The following is a 16,769-nucleotide window of genomic DNA, read 5'->3' on the forward strand; positions in this document are numbered from 1 at the left end:
TACGTTGCAGAAGCTCCGTGAGTTTCATTCTGTTTTCTTTTTTGCTAATCCAGCCTTTTTAGCAGATAAATAATATTCCATGAATATAAAATAATTGGAGCCTGATCCTGCCAGGTTCTGGCCATTTTTAACATAGTGCTGAGCTCCCCACTGCAGGCATGGCTGAGGACCCAATTCCTTGAGGAGTTTGAGTAGATGCCTTACTATAAGCCCCTGTGTAGCTCCAGAGGCTTCATCTTGAAAACCGAGCCACATTGCTAATTTAAGCCGTTGTATACTCTCCTAGCAGCAGCAAGCACACAGCACCTTTCAGGATTAGGCAGTTCTTATTAGGGTTTCCTCTGAAGATCTGATACTGCACCACTGGTGTCAACGTGAATTTTGTCTGTGTTTTCAGTGGAAGTAGGATCAAGCCTTAATGAAATGTCAGGCTTTAATTTCAGGTGCCAAGGGAGAGGATGTGTGTGAAACTTCAGCTCTCCTTTAACTTAAAAAAAAAAATAAAATGTTAAGTTTACAAACTGGGTTTGCAAAATACAGGGAATGACGTTGAACTGAAAGTTTTCACACATTAAGTGACCGTTGGGTAAGCAGAATGGGCTGCTCAACCTTGACAAAGCAGCCTTTCAGTTTCCAGCACATCCCTTTAGGGAACAAGTAGGATTATAATTTTGGCTAAAAAATAATCATTTTTTTTTCAGAAATTAGCTGCTCGGACTGGACTGGGGGAGCAGAGTCTTTCATTCTTGGGCCCAGTTGCACTTGCCATACTCAACACGGTGCAAATTATCTGAGGCCCTGGGAGACTGCTGCTTGTCCAGAAGGTGAAAGCTCAGCTGTCCTGAGAGCTGTGTCCAAGAGCACTGACCTGCAGGGAGCAATTAGATTGCTCACAGCATCTTACTCACACCTCTAGCTAGTAGAAAATTTGCCAGAGGGCACAGGTATAAACACTAGAGTGGGCTTTGGTTGTTGGGTTTTTTTTTTCCCCAGTTAAACTGCTGAGGGCTTATTTCTAAGTAGCATGTGTGTGTGTGTGCGTGCACACGCGTTCGCTTTTCCAGGAGGAGGAAAAAAAATCATGTCCCACTTTATAGGATCCTGCAAGCTCTGCTGAGCAGCTTTAATTCCCACGGAAGTCAATGAGAGGCATTGGCGCGTTAGCGGCGGCTTAATCAAAATTCTGTGAGAGCCTGATGGGTACAAATGGCAAGACAGTGGGTCCGGAGACATCACCTTCTTTCACTGCACGCAGCGTGTGGGACTTGCACCTGCGTATTGCCCCTGGTCCTTTTCTGCCGAGTAACCATCAGCGATTTGCTTTAATCAACCCAGTGGTTTAGCCCGACTGTAAATTTGAATTGTTCCCATTTCCTCCCAGATGCACAGCAGGCAGCTTGTCGTTCTGTGTGGGCATTCCTGTTTGAAAAAAAAAAAAAAAAAGAGGCAAACGGGTTCCTGACGAGCCTGTGTAGAAATAAAATGTAAAAAAGCGAAGAGAGACACCGAGATGGGGAAACTGTCCTATTATCTGAAACTTGGCCAATGTGTCACATTCACATGTCAAAAACCTGCTATGGCTGATGGGGCTGAGTGATGGTTCCAGAGATGAGTCCGATGGGCTCTTTATAAACAGCCCCTCTCTAAGGTAGGCAAGAGACCCAGTTTTTATTTAGCTCCCTTTTTAGGCAAACGGACAAAGCGGCATGTTTGTAATCAGCTCCGCTGCATTTTGTTTAATTTCTCCTTTCTCTTTGTGTTCCCCTTTTGAAGTACAACGCTCCGGTTTCACCTGCGGAATACGTCCACCGGATCGGAAGGACGGCTCGGATTGGCTGTCACGGGAACAGCCTGCTCATCCTGATTCCTTCGGAGGCAGAATATGTCAACTCGCTGGCTTCTCACAAGATTAAGTGAGTCAGAGACCCGAACAAAAGTTCCAGCTCCTCCTAGCTAATTAACCTTCCATGGCACTTTCAGAGGGACTGTGTCTTGTACATGTTTTAATAAGAGTTATTAATTCTTGTGATCCTGGACTAGCCCCAGCATAGCAGAAGGAGGGAACTGAAACCTGTAATGTAATCAAGCATGACAAATTTATTGCACGAGTGAATGCGTGTGTGGTTTTAGGAAGGAGGGGAGACGCTCAGTGATTCATTGCACCCCACTGTTACCTCGAGGGCTCTGGGTTTCAGTCTTGCCTACATGGAGTTCACATTCAAGGGAGCCCAGCCCATTGGACACTTGTCCACATCGTGTTGTCAGGGTTGGTACTTTCTCTCCACAGGACAGCCAGGAGCAGAACTGCTACAGAGTTATGGGTCACAACTGACAGGTCGTTGGCCAAACCACGCTGTATAAATGGAATGGAGAAAGCTATTCCAAGGTATATTTCGAATGCGTTGGTAGAACTTGATATGGCCTCTGGGTTAGGAAGACATGAGCAGCGCAGGCCGGCTAAGACCAAGATGTGTTGGCCAAGACAGGTCAGGAGGCTCCTGGTATTTGCCAGCTTTGGCTCACCTGAGAGCGAGGAAGTAGGGGTGGAGAAGGCAAGACCAGCTAAATAAGGAAGCGGAGAGCTGATATATGGGTACAGTGACGACCTCCAGGAAGTGCGGTCTTGAGCATCAGTCTGGAGCTAACAAGTGCCCCTCTCATAAAAACCGCCTCTGGGGCACTGCCTTTGTTAGCTGCCTCCTGAGTAAAACCAAAGACGAATGAGCTTTAAGGAGTGCCCTCCAGGGTGGGTCTGGCTGCCTTTGGGTTCAGTGCAGGGAAGCTTGCGCTGTTCCCAGCTGCCTTGGGGGGAGAGAGTTCTGCCTCCAGGTCAGCCTGACAGTTCCTGTAATTCTAGGGTGAAAAAGTCAGTCTTTAGCCAGCACCGTCCATCCTGGAGGAGGAACCTCCCTATGCTGCCCCATACTAATTACTGCCACCAGATCCCAGAGCTCTTCACCAGTCTGCTGGACTTGCCTGCCTTCCTCGGCTCCCTGCATCCCCGTCTCTTGGCATTTCAGAACAACAGCCAAGTTAAATCACTTCGGTGCAGCGCCAGTTTTGATGGAGCCCTGTAAACGCCGACGCACAAATTATCTGGCTTCTATTTTATGTGTTTACGTGGGGTGGGGCAGCTCAACATCAAATTTGGTTTTGCATTCTTGAAATAAACAAACGCTGGCAGTAAATACGGGCTTATTCTCGGCTGTGAGCCACTTAGTGGTCTAACAAAGAGCCATCCATCATCCCAGGTAACTATCTATTAAGCAGACACCAGCAAGACAAGGAGGGCTAAGCTGACAGGGTTTTTTTTCATGTAACAAACAGCACTGACATTTAAAGGTGAAATCCCACATAATTGTGAATTTTTAACTCCAACTGGAAAGTTGTATTTTATTTTTTATTTTTTTTAATGATGATTTTTGGGTGGGGGAGGGCAAAATGGTTTGCGTTTGCCCATATTTTGCTCTGAATTTTTAATTCAGAAAGTTTCATTTGTTTTTGTTTTTCTAGCAAGTTTAAGGGAGTAGTGTCTCCTGCTCAACCTGGCAATTATAGCACTTACGGAGACCTGTTGTTGAGAGAGGCATCTGTTTGGGCATCCTTAGACTGATGCTTTCCATTGCTCGACTGGAAGGGATGGATGTGAGTCTATTCCTGCCTTCTGAAGTCAGTGCAGCTGAAGTCCATAGAGGAGTGCCTGCCTAGCTAGGGCTTATTTTCTTTGTTTGGGAGTTGGTTTTTTGCTTTAATTTCCTTAATAAAGTCTACCACCTATGGGATCAGGGACTTCTGGATAATGGAGTGCAATTCACCTACAGTTATCAGATCAGAAGAAATGCTTGTCTAATTAGCACAGGAGGGTGGTTTGGCCTGTGTGTAGTATATCCCGTGCTCTTCCAAATCAAGTAGTTCAAGTGTGCACGTGCGCACACGTTTAAAGGGGCAATAGGATACTGAACTGTGCTGATGAATTACAGAGATGATTCATGAAGGCAGCTTGAAGCTCAGGGCAGCAAGTGCCATCAGCGCAAGTTGCCCCCACCCTTCACAAACAGAGCACGATGGTGAGAAAGCTGACAATTCAATTTAGCATTGAGGGCAAAAGACAGCCTGTGCCAGCCTGCCGCCAGCTCTGCTCGGGCACTGATCGCTCACATTTATCTGGGCTCAATCTTCTTTCCATCTTTCCATTCAGGCTGTGTAAATGGTTTGGCTTTGTATTATTATTTTTTTTCCCCCTTGCTTCATTTAAAATCAGTGTTCATAATGAGCTCCTGACGGGGTTGTGGAAATGTAAATCCTCTGTAAAAAGTTGGGGGTTTTATCTAAGCAGCTAATTCTCCCGACAGATGCCTGTCATCCTCCACTGGTGTAGATTAGCAGTGTTGGGCTGACTTCTATCAGAAAAGGATCTGGCCCAGAATTTTATCTCTACTGGAGGATATAAAGGAGTAGGTCAAGAACTGTTGATACCCAAGCAATGGGGCCAGGCATGGGCTTCTTCCAGGATGGGTGTCTACTTCAGGATAATGGGTAACTGCCTTGGAAATTGGAAATCACTCACAATTAATTTCCACACATATCTGAAGCCTGTACTTGGCTTCAGTAGGATTTACTTTGGCCAAAACCCTCTCGCTGTGGCTCTGGTGAGAAAAGCAATGCCCGCTGGAGCTTAGGACTGTTGCACGACTGCCTCAACAACTCTTATTTTGTAGCATTGTGTAATTTGATGTTACGTTTCTCTTCCCTTGTCATGAGTGCACATGTACTGACTTAGATGAATTTTCCTCTTTTTTTTTTTTTTTTTTAAGGTTACCCTCCAAAATGTTGCGCCTCAGCGCTGCATATAACTAACATATTTTCCTTCAAAGGAAGGAAACAAGAAGCAGGAAAAACACTGCCGAGAGTTGGATATTTCCTCCTTGTGCTTACGTCTCTTTTAGTTCCTTCATGTGCAATCTAGCAGCGCCTGCCTCGACAGCCATCAGATAATTTCTTTATCTCCTAACGGCGGCCTAACTAATTTATACAGGAAAGCGCATCACCGTGAAGGCACGAGTCGTTCCCCCGCCCGAATGCACCCCCACCCCGCACACACTGTGCTCCCTGCTGTGAACCGAGTTCACATATCTGTAAGGCAGCAAGCTGGCAGCATGCCAGGAGAGAGGAGAAAGGGAGAAGGGGATGACACATCTCAGACGCATCAATGTCAAAAGGCTTGACATTTTCATTCATAGCTGTGTCAAAGCAACCTTTGGGGGTATGGGGAGAAATGCCTTTCTCTTGCTTAAGTGGTTGCCATTTATGTTTTAATTTACTGTTATACTTTTCAAAAACAAACAGAAGAACCCTCAGTTGTCTTTTTATGCTCCATTTCCCTTCCTCCCGTGTCTCTCCCCCCTCCTTCCTCCACCTCTGTGTTCTCCATGAAGGAATCCTCTCTCTCGGAGATTCCCCAGCTACATCAAGACAGCCTCCCACATAGGCTGGGACGCGGCCCTGCACAATCGCGGCCTGTAACCCTTTGGGCTAAACTGTTGCTTCTATGGACTAGCTCGTTCCCTTTCTCTCTGGCATGAATGCAGTGTTTCTGTCGCGGAGGCTTGGAGGCCAGGTACTGAAGAAATTGCATTTGCCCCGTTTCCTTGAACCGGGTAGGACTGGTCAAGGCTTGTTAGCACTGTAGGGGGAAGCTTTCCTGTGTGCCATGCTTGTGCCATGCTCGTCTCCAGCTTTGTGATGTAGAGACGTGATCATGGAGTTGACAACATTTACCCTTCACTTCTTTCCCAGCTTCTGCCACTGATCCCCTGTGGGTCCTTACAAAAGTTGCTTTACTCTCTCTGCTCGTCTCTTCGTGTCTCATACGGTATTGCAAAGGTTGATCAATTCCTGTTAGTTGAGGCAATGGAGTGCAAAGTGTTAATCCTCCTTTTTTTTTAATCCCACTTGTTTCTATTCACTCATTAAGGTTCTAAACCACGTCGATCCAAACTTGTTTCCCTTTCAAACAGATGCAAGTATAAAAGACCAGCGTTGACTTTGGTACGCCTCATTTGGGTTTACGCCAATACAGAAAGGGAAGTAGTTTAGTTTCTTCTGTAGGGAGAGAAACTTGCCCATTTGTGAAACATAGCCATGTAGAAACCCAGGGCCCAAACCTTCAAATAGGCGTGAGTTTAGCTTATCATGAGAGTAGGCCCACTGAAATCAGTGGAACTGTTCACATGCTTAAATTTTTAAAGATGTGCTGAATTTGCAGAATCAGGGCCATGGACAAGTGTCTTACAGCTGGGAGTAGAAAATTGATCACCTGATTGAACATGCAGGAAAAAACTGTAGGTAGCAGATGGAGACTAAATGCCAAGTATGGCATTTGGCTGCCACACCTGGTTGATTCCTGTGGTTTAAAAAACTGCCATAGGGCCCTGATGATCGCAGGTGGCTTTACGCTTCTTGGAGGAGAGATGTTGGATTCTCTCTTCTTGAGTTGTGATCCTGGGAAGGAAAGTATAAAAGAAAGGAATGCAAAGCAATCTAAGGCCTGGCAGGAAAATGTCCGTCGTAGACATGAGCAAGCTGGAGAGCAAGGTAACTCAATAGGCCAAGCCCTGACCCAGGCAACGTTGCATTCGGTCGGGATGACCACAGGATGTGGTGGACAAGGGGGGGGGGGTACTTGTCTGGAGAACAATGCCATGAAGTGCTCTGCACGGTTTGCTTTCAGGGGGTGGTGGGGTGGGGAGTGGTCCAGGAGACTCCAGCATTTCCACCCTAGGTCCTAGGTTTTTAACTACTGTATTTCTGAATGAGCCTCACCGTAGTAGATTTTTGATTGGTAGAAGAGAGCCACCACCAACACAGAGACTGCTCACTCCCTACCCAAGAGCTGTTTGAGCAGCCTCAGCGGTGCGTCCATCCCCTGCTGATCTGGAAATCACCTGATGGGTCTGGAAGGAGGAGTTTCACTTGTGGCATTTGAAACCCCTAAGCATTTGGCCAAAAAATTCTCTTGTTCGTATTTCTAATGTTGCTTTTTAAAATGAGGGCTCAGAGGCTGGTGGCAGGGAGCAGGGTTAAAGGAAGCACATACCATACCAGAGAAAAGTGTATTTTCTCTTTCCGACGTACTCCAAATTTTGGTTGGACTTTCATAATGTAGGGACTGCCCACATGACCCGATGCTGGTTCTGTTGAAGTCGGTGGCAGAACTCCCATTAGCTTCAACAAGGCTAAGATCTGACCGGTAGTGAATGGTTCTAGCTGAACTGCCAAATGGGTTTGGCATTTTTTTTTTTATTTAGAGACTAACTCTGGACAAATGAAATATGAAAATCCCAGCTTTCTAGACTTTTTATGCCACCCTTGTTCCAAAATCCTCTCCCTAACTTCCAGCCTCATCAGCTCCATGTTCCTAGCAAAAAAAAAAAAAAAAAAAGATGGTTTTGTGGTTCAAGCACAGCTGTCGAGGTTAAAAGTCCTGACTGCAGGTTTTGGCTCTGAATAAATCACTTAAACTCTCTGTACTCTGCAGCACAGTGATGACAACTGCCAGATATACAGCAAAGCTTAAAAGTGACCAGCAAAAGAAACGATAAATTGAGTTTCTACCAGTTTGCAATTTGTTTGTCACTGTTTTCTGATGCATAAAGATGGAGCTCATGGTTAAAGAGGTTTCTTCCTTGCATGTTTGTTACATTAGTAATATCAGGTGCTGGTTTCTTTTGAGGACTGGAGAATTAGATCTCTCTTGGTATCACAACTGAGTGAACCTGATCCCACTGAGACAAGAAGTTATCAAAATAAAAATCTTTGGTTGATGAGGGTGGGAGACAGTCCTTAACAGTAGAGAAGAGCTTTCATGTCCAAGTCCGCAAAGTATAACAGTGTACTTTGTTCCTTCAACTAAGGGTTGAATGTTTTGCCTGAGTTCTTGTTTCCGAAGCACTACTCTACTGAAACTAGAGGAAACAAGAAGTAGGAAGAAAACTTGTGACCCTTTCAAGCCTGTATATGTATGTGCAGCTTCTCTAGTGATTGCCAGATTTTCAGGGTGACTGAAGTCAAATTCACGGATAAGATGCTGGATAAATGTACAGGACATTATGGTCAGGCTGAACTTGTAGGTCTTCATCCCCCCCTGCCACTCGACCCCTCTTGGGGCATCACTGGTTGGGTCCGACTCCCATGGGATGGAAGAGAAACCATTTCTGTGCAGAAAGGTTGATGTTGCCCTGGAGAAATGACCATTTTTCTCTTCTTTTGTGCTGTTTCAGGGTCTCAGAAATGAAGATGGAGGACATTTTGGCCAACTTAATGAAGGATGATCGTTTCAAGGGGCGCCAGTGGGGAAACAAAGTGAGTTATTTTGGTGGTTTGGAATTGCTTTGGTTTCATTCGCTAACTAAATATGCTGTCTCTCAAAGAAAAGGGTGTATAAAGCCATATTGTAAGGTAATGCAAACCTTCATATTCTTCACTTGCCCCATTTGTGCCCCCTTAAACTTTTGCCCCAAAATGGGAGTCTTAGCTTAGACTCTTCGCTTAATCAGCAAAAGTTTCATAGCAGACTGTGTTCTTGCAAAGGCTCTTGTTGCAAAGGCTGCAGTTGGCATGACATACTGTTTGTGGTCCGTTTGCTGGTTTGTGAAATATTAGGAGACATTAAAAATGACACAACAGTTGTTCAAGCAAATGAACAAAGACGTGTGCTGTTATCCAGGCTTTAATATTATTATATTTTGTTTTGGAGAGGCCTGATTGAAACCTCGATGGAGCTGGTAGGAGACATTTTATTGAGTCTAGCTTTGGGTTTGGGTCAGCATTTTAGTTGCTAATTCATAAAATTCAGGCATTTGCACTGGTCCTTTCTGCCACCGGCACAGATTGCATTCTGTAAGAGCCTCAATCTTAAAGAAAACTTGAGCAAATGTCAAGCATTACCCAGGTTTATTTTTCCACTCGCTTATTATTTTGCCAGTTCGCTTATTCAGTTATTCCACGCAACAGTCTTCAGCTTGTCCACTGTCTTCCAGTTTCCTGGCAGATGGTTCTGTTAGGCACTGTGGCTTGTTTTCAACAAAAGACATGCTCTGGAAGAATATTCATACTTCCAGCATGCCCTGCATTTTTACAGATATTAAGCTTACCTGAGGAAACAACTATTCGCACCCAGATTTTCCCAGCCCTTCACAAATCCTTATTATGGCTAAGTCCTGGTTTATAAAGTAGTCCAGAAAATATGTAGTTTAATAAGCATGTGGACATGTGTGGAGGTTAGTATAAAATGTTTGGCAGTGGGAGTTTAGAATTGCTGTGTTACTCTAAAAGTCACTTAAAATTGCTTTTCTGTGTGCAAACTGTCACTGCCGTGCCCTTGGAAGCAGGTTCTGTGGGTCCCATGTAGAGACTGAGAATCTCCTCATTAAAATGATTATAAAATTCCATTTCTAGCCCTCGAAAGATGTCTTTACTTTAAATTTGATGCTGATACAGGACTGAAGGTAACTCGTGCTAGACCCAAGATGCATGGAACTTGGGGAGGAGGGGACGGGGAAAGGAAAATATTTCTTTGACAGGTATTGATTTGGTTTTTCAACAGCAGCTGTTGAAAGGTGTCCAAAAGGTTTTGGGTACTCACCCCTTGTAATGCCCATGGTGCATCTGAATAAGAAATAAGCGGCCTTTTGAAATAACATCGGTTTTAGCCTCTTTGGGGTTCGCTGTGCCTATCTGTAGAATAATGCTAATGCCAAACAAGCAAGGCTGGTTACAAAGATTGATGAATTAATATTTATAAAGGGCTTTCAAAACGTGAAGCATATTATAACTTTTAAGTAGTTGTGTCCTAATTGAAATACAGTCCCTCTGAACGGTAGCTTAATGCTCGATTTCAGCAGAGCTATAAAAAGTATTTTTAAACGTGCTGCAGGATTTTATACCAGCAGAAACTGAAGGTTTTGTCTGACGCTGGTCTAAAGGACTAGGACCAAGAGAGGAAATATCTGGTAGTGGGAAAATCCTTTCAAGTGTAATAGGGATGAAATCACTGTAGTTCTGTGGATATTATATGTAGGGTTTCACAGGAATTACTCTTAAACATCTCGAAAGGGTACTGAAGACTCCAGTCATTTTCTAGATTTTTTTTTTTTTTATGGCAATGTATAGAGATCTATAGCTGGGCCCTAATTCTCTCTTCAACTCTATATGGTGTTTAAAAAAAATCCAGGAAGGTTATTCTCTATTAAAGTCTATAAGCCATTTTTCAAAGATCCGGGAGACCAAGATATGGATGTGCTCGACCGTGCATGGAGCCGGCTGTGGTTGTAACTTTTAATTTCCGCTTGTTACAAAAGACCTAAACTAACTCAACTATGGCTTTGCCGCTTGCGAATTACAGAGTTATCTTTACCTGATCAGGTCTCCGTGCCCGGTGTCATGTATATATTATACTGGAGCACACAGCCACCTCATTATAATGCTCTTTGTTTCTCACTGCCTTGACTGAAGTCCATTATAAGTACCCCCTTGGAACACACTTTTTTTGGGCTTCTGTGCGCAGCCAGGGAGCAAGCTGAAGCGCCTGTAAAATGTATATTTTATATTTAGGCGTATAAAATATATATGTGGCTCCGTCTGGGTGTGTGTGTTCACCTGCCTACAAAGAGAATAAATTTGATCTTTCAACTTTTACTGAGGGGTGGGGAAAAAACTTGTTGGGTTCTAGGGACTGTGTGTGGGGGTTGGGAAAAAAAAAGTTATTAAAACAAAATTCTTCATTTTGTTTTAAAGTACCATGGTAGCAGTAGATATTATGGCCTTTTTCTTTTCTTTTTTTTTTTTTTCCTTTTTTTTCTTAACCCTAAGAACATTGCCACCTGCTCTGGTTTTATTGTATTTCTATATTCCTTCTCTCATTAATCCTCTTGTAGGCATGGCACATTACAGGAGATAAGTTAGCCTGTAAACTTGCAACGTGTTAGCTACTCTGCTATATTTTCATTGAAGAGCAAGTTCTCTAAAGCAACCGCTCATCTTGAATTTTGGGGACTTTTGTCTGGAATTGGGAAAATCAGTCCACAGCTGGCTGACCGCCTCTGGCTTTGTGCGGCGTCTGCAGAGAGGAAATGCTAATTGCCCCCCACCAGCCACAGCACCATCCGTAAAACGAGTATACGGCTTCTCGTTCGGGAAGTAGCCTCTCAGCACCGCCGATTAGCTGGCCTGCAGCACAAAACGGAGTCAGTTACACGAACCTGAACCAGAAGTGCTCAGTTGAGGATCCAGGCTTGTGTCCTGGATTTTGCTATATAAAAACGGCCACTTTTTAAAGCTACCTGGTGCACACCGTAGGGTTGAAGCACTCGCACAAGTTTGCATGCTGGCTTACCACGCAATAACTGGCTCATTTCACCGTGCTCATAACAAAACTGGAGAGTTAGCCTCCCTGATGCCAAGACACCCCAGTTTTAACGGCCATAAGTTTCCATCTTAAGAAACAGATTCTCGAGTCTTTCCTTTTCCTGGCATATTTTTTTTTTCTCATAATGGCTTGAAATGGTTTTTAAAACATTGCAACACTGTACATGTCTTTCTGGATTGCAGTAATATCCATTGGGTTAGTTATGCCAGTGTCTAGAGACCAGCCAAATTTGGGACCTCATTCTGCGAGGCACTGTTCAGAAATAGGGTATTAGAAACTCTCATTAGTTAGTTGGATTAACTGAGACTATAAATGCATCAAGAAAGGGAAGGAATCTAGCAAACCATGAGCACAATCCTTTATCTTTTAGGCCTTAGTGTCTGGTGTAAGGGCATCCAAGTGAGTCTTCCTATTGACTACTTGCAGGGCTAGGGCTTACTCGTGTGAGTAAAATATGCAGGACCGCTTGCAGTCGACAGCCAGTAAAATCACTTTTATTATTCCGTCCAGAGATGCAGGCAGTGCAGCGTGCGGCGCGCGGCGGTTTTTCTTTGCACAGCTTGGCTCCAAGTCTGAGTCAGTTTTTAAATTTAGAATTTATTTATTTTAGACCAACCTCCCTGGAAGGCAGGAATCAAAACCCAGCTTTTTTCCCCCCTGCCCATTAGGGGGCAATTTGAAAATGAAATCTCTCTCAAGGGGATGGAGGGGATAAAAGGCCGGGTGGGGGCGAGAGAAGGGGAAACACTGTTTTCTAAGCATTATGTTTTCTGCCGTTCGCTTTATTTATTTTTCCGCATTTTATTTTTCTCGAACTGACCTTGCACTTTGGAAATTATGCACCTAGTTTTTTCGGGGGGGGTTTATCCCTTATTTTAGTCTTACTTTCTTTCTCCTCCCTCCCTCCCCCCCCACTAGGAAGAAGAGATACCTCATTTTGAAACCTAAAGGGGGGAATAAGAAAAGTCCTTTGTAATATATTGCCATATTATCACTAAATCCCCTGACAGTTGTGACACAGAAGCAAGTCACCTGTCACTTAAGCTTGAGGTCTCTTTAATTTTCTCCAGGAATTCGCACCAGGCTGTCTTTAATTTGAGGCCTTTATTGGAATTCTGAAACCTTTCTGCCTCCCCGGCGCTCAGATCTATTCTGAGTGCTGTTACAGAATGTATACAATAACCAACAGAGGGATTCGGAGAGGGCTGAAGCACTGTTTATTTAACACTCTGGAGGGATTTTCGTGCTTATTCGGTCCTGGCTACCCGGCTTTCAATATCGCTTTGACAACCGTTATGCCCTTCTCATTAATTTTAAACAGTTAAAACACAGGAAAAAGAGAAAAAGTTTTCATTATTAAAGTGCTTTACTTTTTAATAACAGAGGATTCTGTCCGCCAGGGGAAAGGGCAATCTCGCTAATTTTACATTCATATTAAAAAACCCTGGGAAGGTGACACTCGGTGCTGTCGGGGAGGCTTAACAAAAGAGAAGCGGGGGTTGGGGGGGGGGAGGAAGTTTTATGTTTCACGGCAGCAGAAACTTGTTAACGCCGGCGACAAATGTCCGGTTTGGGGAGGCGACTCCACTTCTAGCGTGGACCCTCCGCTCGTCTGATTGACTGGCCGAGCAGGTGAGAAGGGCGCCCGACTAGGGCAAAGCACATAAATAAAGTGTGCCCCATTTTGTGCTGGCATGTCCCAGAGAGAACAGGCGTAGAGAGGGGGACTTTGTGCATCTTAAAAGGGAGAGAAGCCTCCTCGTTCTTGTCCAAGCTGGATAGTGAGTGAATATGAATTTTAGTACCTGTTCATGTGCACTTCACAAAGCTGCTGTAACAGGAAGCGGGGACTTGAATAGCAATGATAATCTGACCAGATTCAAGGTGCAGCGCCAAAGCCACAGATAGAAAAATTGTGCAGCGCTTCAACTGGTCCAGATGTGGTGTTTTGTTGTGCCGGTGTAAATCAGGAGCAGCACCAGACAGCCCCAAGGACTTGTCTTTGGTGAAATGTCCTACCAACATGGAAACCAATGAAGCTGATGGAGTTAGGCCAGCAAAGGCTTTGGGCCCTTTTGTGCTTGGATCAGGCCAGCCCTTCTTAATCCCTGCCTTTGCCTAGTGTGAGGATTCAGTTTAAACGTGAAATGGCGCTCAGCACGGTGCGGAGGTGCTACTTGCATTTCTGGCGGAAGGGCATTTTGTATAGTTAAGGCAGTAGCGAATCCAGCTCACAAGTGAATCTCTGGTTTCTTCCTCTTGGCTGGAGGATGCTGCTGTGACGTGGGCCCGGAGTGGAGCGATGGGAACCTTCCCCTCTTGTTGAGATGCGTAGTTGAGGGGAAGGTGTCACAGTCTGCAATAAAATCATGCGATCGGTCTCATGCACCGAATGGTTTAGTTTTGCATTCAATCTCCCAGAGCAACCATTGAGGACTGAATGCCATGGAAGGGAAGTATAGACAACCAGGGGTCTCAGCCAGGTACCTAAATGCTGCTATCATGCTTTTCTGCCAGCCAGGATAACCCTACTCTCCCCATCTTCCCCTATCCACTTCCAGGGATTGCTTCTTTTTCCCTCCCCCAGAACATCTCTTTGCTTTCCCTTCCCTTGAGCTTCTCTCTTATGGCCTGATCCTGAGAGGGGCTGAGCACACACACAATCCCTTTCTTGGGAGTTATGAATACTCAGCACAAAGCTCACCCCCTGGAAGATCTGCAGAACTTGGCTTCCTCTGTTAGTACCCCAGGAGATTATTTTTTTTGCAGTAGTAATTGTTCACGGTGAGCAGCACACATCTCACCTGTGAACATCAGTGACTCCGTTTTTAAATCAGCTTCACATCTCACGTTTCCTGCAGGGAATTTGGTCTTTTCTGGTTTGCAGTTTGGAGAGGTATGCACAAGCGTTATCTCCCTGTTGCAAGAACAGAAAGAGTGCAAAAAGCATTGCCTCAGACCAAGGTTCAGCAGGTGGGATGGCAGGTCCTGGGTGGGGAAGCGCACAGACTCGTTGCACGAGTAGCCTTTAGGACGGAGGGAAGGTTTGGGAGAAGGGGGAGGCACCTACGGTGCTGGAAGGAGGCGATCGTTCCAAAGCGCTGAGAAAGTGACAGAGGAAGAGAAAAGTAGGTGAGAGCAGCTTGGACAGAGGGTCTCCAGAAATGAATGAGGATTAAGAACCGTGTGTAAGCAGAGGAAGATCAGCAAGAGCAAGGGATTTCATATGGAGAGGGAAAGAATAAGCTAGTGGGGAACAGTATTTTTCCCAGGTAGGACTAAGTTTGCACAGATTGAACATCATAATATTAAAGCTAAATAAATAAATTAAAATGAAAATAGTACCTTTCTTAAACTCTCAAGAGAAAACTGGGCCCAGCGAAGGCAGCTAGCGATAACCCTGCAGTTATTCCACACTGATTCTGGTGAAACTTCAGACCTAGAATTTGACCCCATGAACGCAGGGCGGTTGCTACCAGGAGATGGGGGAGGAAAATAATACGTGATAGGTGTTAGAAAACACAAAATTAAAACGGATTTGTTCTCCTCACAAAGCAGCGCTCGCGGGTTGCTTTGACTTTAACATCTTTATCTATACATTTTTTTTTTTCTCCCTAGTAATATTGAGAGGATTACCCTTGTTGCCCCCTGGGTGGTTACTGTGTGATTTTACTGTTATTAAATCTATTCTAAACTGCTTCATTATTCCTGCCTCAAGTTCTGTCTTTCCTCTAATCCTCCCACCGCCCTCCCAGAAATCCCGTGGCACAAACCCCCAGGAAGTGCGGGAGCGGGCAACGGTCTTGCAGACGGAATTTGAAAATTACGTGCACTCCAGCGGAGAAAAGGTCCGGTGGGCAAAGAAAGGTCAGTGGGCTTGTTTTTACCCTCTTCCCCAACGGCTACCACGAGCTGCCAGGGCATCTCCCCGACGAGGTGGTCTCCGGGGGCCCAGGCCCGACAGGAGCATTTTGAGGGCAGAGGCTTTGGGCAGGGGGTGACACGGAGGCAGGAGGATTTCTGCCGATATTAAAAGTTAATTTCTTTCTTTTGTGTACAACGCGCAAATGAGTTTGAATCTAGGCTTTCATTAGGATTTGTATGCCGAGGGGGCTCTGACCCAGTCCCAGGAGTGGCTGAGTACATGGCACGTTGCACCGAGAAGGTCAGAGACAACATGCCAACCTCATCCTGCTGTAACACCATTGAATCCAGTTGGTTCACACCAGTTTATACATTTGGCCCAACGAAACACCTTGTGAGCCGCCCTGAACTAAGGGATGCACTTTTTACTTGATGAGCTGGCTCTTGAGTGTGGGGGTGAGGCAGGTGGCGCGGGGAGAGAGCACCGAGAGCAGGAAAAAAAAAAGGCAGGGAAGAGAAGAGCTGATAGATTTTTTTAACAGTTGTAATTAGGTTCAGATTTTCAATTTCATCCGCAGCTTTAGTCAGGCAGAACGCCTAGATCACAGCGCAGAGCAGCATAGCGAGCCGTAATCATCTCCATCTAGACTGGGAACGGGGTAGAGGGAGAAGGGATTTCATTTGCTCTGGGAGAAATTTTCCGTGGGAGTGGCGAGAGGTATTAAACTGAATCTGCCTCCTGGTACTAGCTAAGAGGGAGGGAGAGTACGGACCCAGACCTCTTGTACAAGCACAGCCCCCCACAGCCCATCTGAGCTGCCGAGGAAGGAGCACACAGAAACCAAATACCTGTTGTGCAGACTTCATCCAAGGGCAGATGATGGACTTTTCCCCTGATCTAACACGGAGAATACTTTTGAAGTCCAGAACCTTGAGTTTTGTTGTTGACTTAACACTGTGCTGACAAGAAGTGAACCACCTGTGCCGCGGGGTGAATATGTTACTAGGTTCCTTTTTCTTTGAATCTTTTCCTTCTGTTTTACTTCACCCACCAATCAATATCTTCCCATCCCACCATTCAGGTGTGGACCAAATCCTGCTATCCTAGATCAGGTCAGCAAGGAGGGGGCAAACTTTTTGGCAGGCATGCCACAAATATGCCCTGTATCCTCTCTGAGTGCAGCTCTGATCCCTTTCCTCTGCCTGATCTGCTGCTCTGCTTTCTGCTTCCTGCCTTATCTGCTGCTTTGCTCCTTGCCCCTTTCCCGATCTGCTGCATGTCTCACACACAGGCTGCCCGTGCCACTTGTAGCATCCGTGTCGTAATTTGGCCTCCCCTGAGGTAGGATTCCCATCGACTTCAGCTCTTTAGACCAGTGGCCTCCAAACTTTTTTGATCGTGCACCCCTATCAGGAAAAAAATTTTGAGCACGCACCCCCAATATATGTATTTATTTATAAATTATATACATGTACTACT

General features: G+C 45.2%; 1 protein-coding gene across 9 annotated transcripts in view; it reads left to right on the forward strand.

The window, feature by feature from the left end:
- Positions 1-16,769, forward strand: part of DDX31 (DEAD-box helicase 31) — a 66,191-nt gene that overhangs the window by 25,313 nt on the left and 24,109 nt on the right. For 4 of the 9 annotated variants that reach the window (XM_090022713.1, XM_090022716.1, XM_090022715.1 and 1 more), the window contains 4 exons: positions 1,774-1,913; positions 2,288-2,386; positions 8,280-8,361; positions 15,181-15,292. In XM_090022713.1, the coding sequence (XP_089878839.1) occupies positions 1,774-1,913; positions 2,288-2,386; positions 8,280-8,361; positions 15,181-15,292 (433 nt within the window). The remainder of the gene's footprint in view (positions 1-1,773; positions 1,914-2,287; positions 2,387-8,279; positions 8,362-15,180; positions 15,293-16,769) is intronic. The other 5 variants (XM_090022718.1, XM_090022717.1, XM_090022721.1 and 2 more) reach the window with 3 other exon arrangements.

The sequence above is a fragment of the Crocodylus siamensis genome, chromosome 11, assembly GCF_052110815.1.
Source record: "Crocodylus siamensis isolate JL-2025a chromosome 11, ASM5211081v1, whole genome shotgun sequence".
Classification (NCBI taxonomy): domain Eukaryota; kingdom Metazoa; phylum Chordata; order Crocodylia; family Crocodylidae; genus Crocodylus; species Crocodylus siamensis.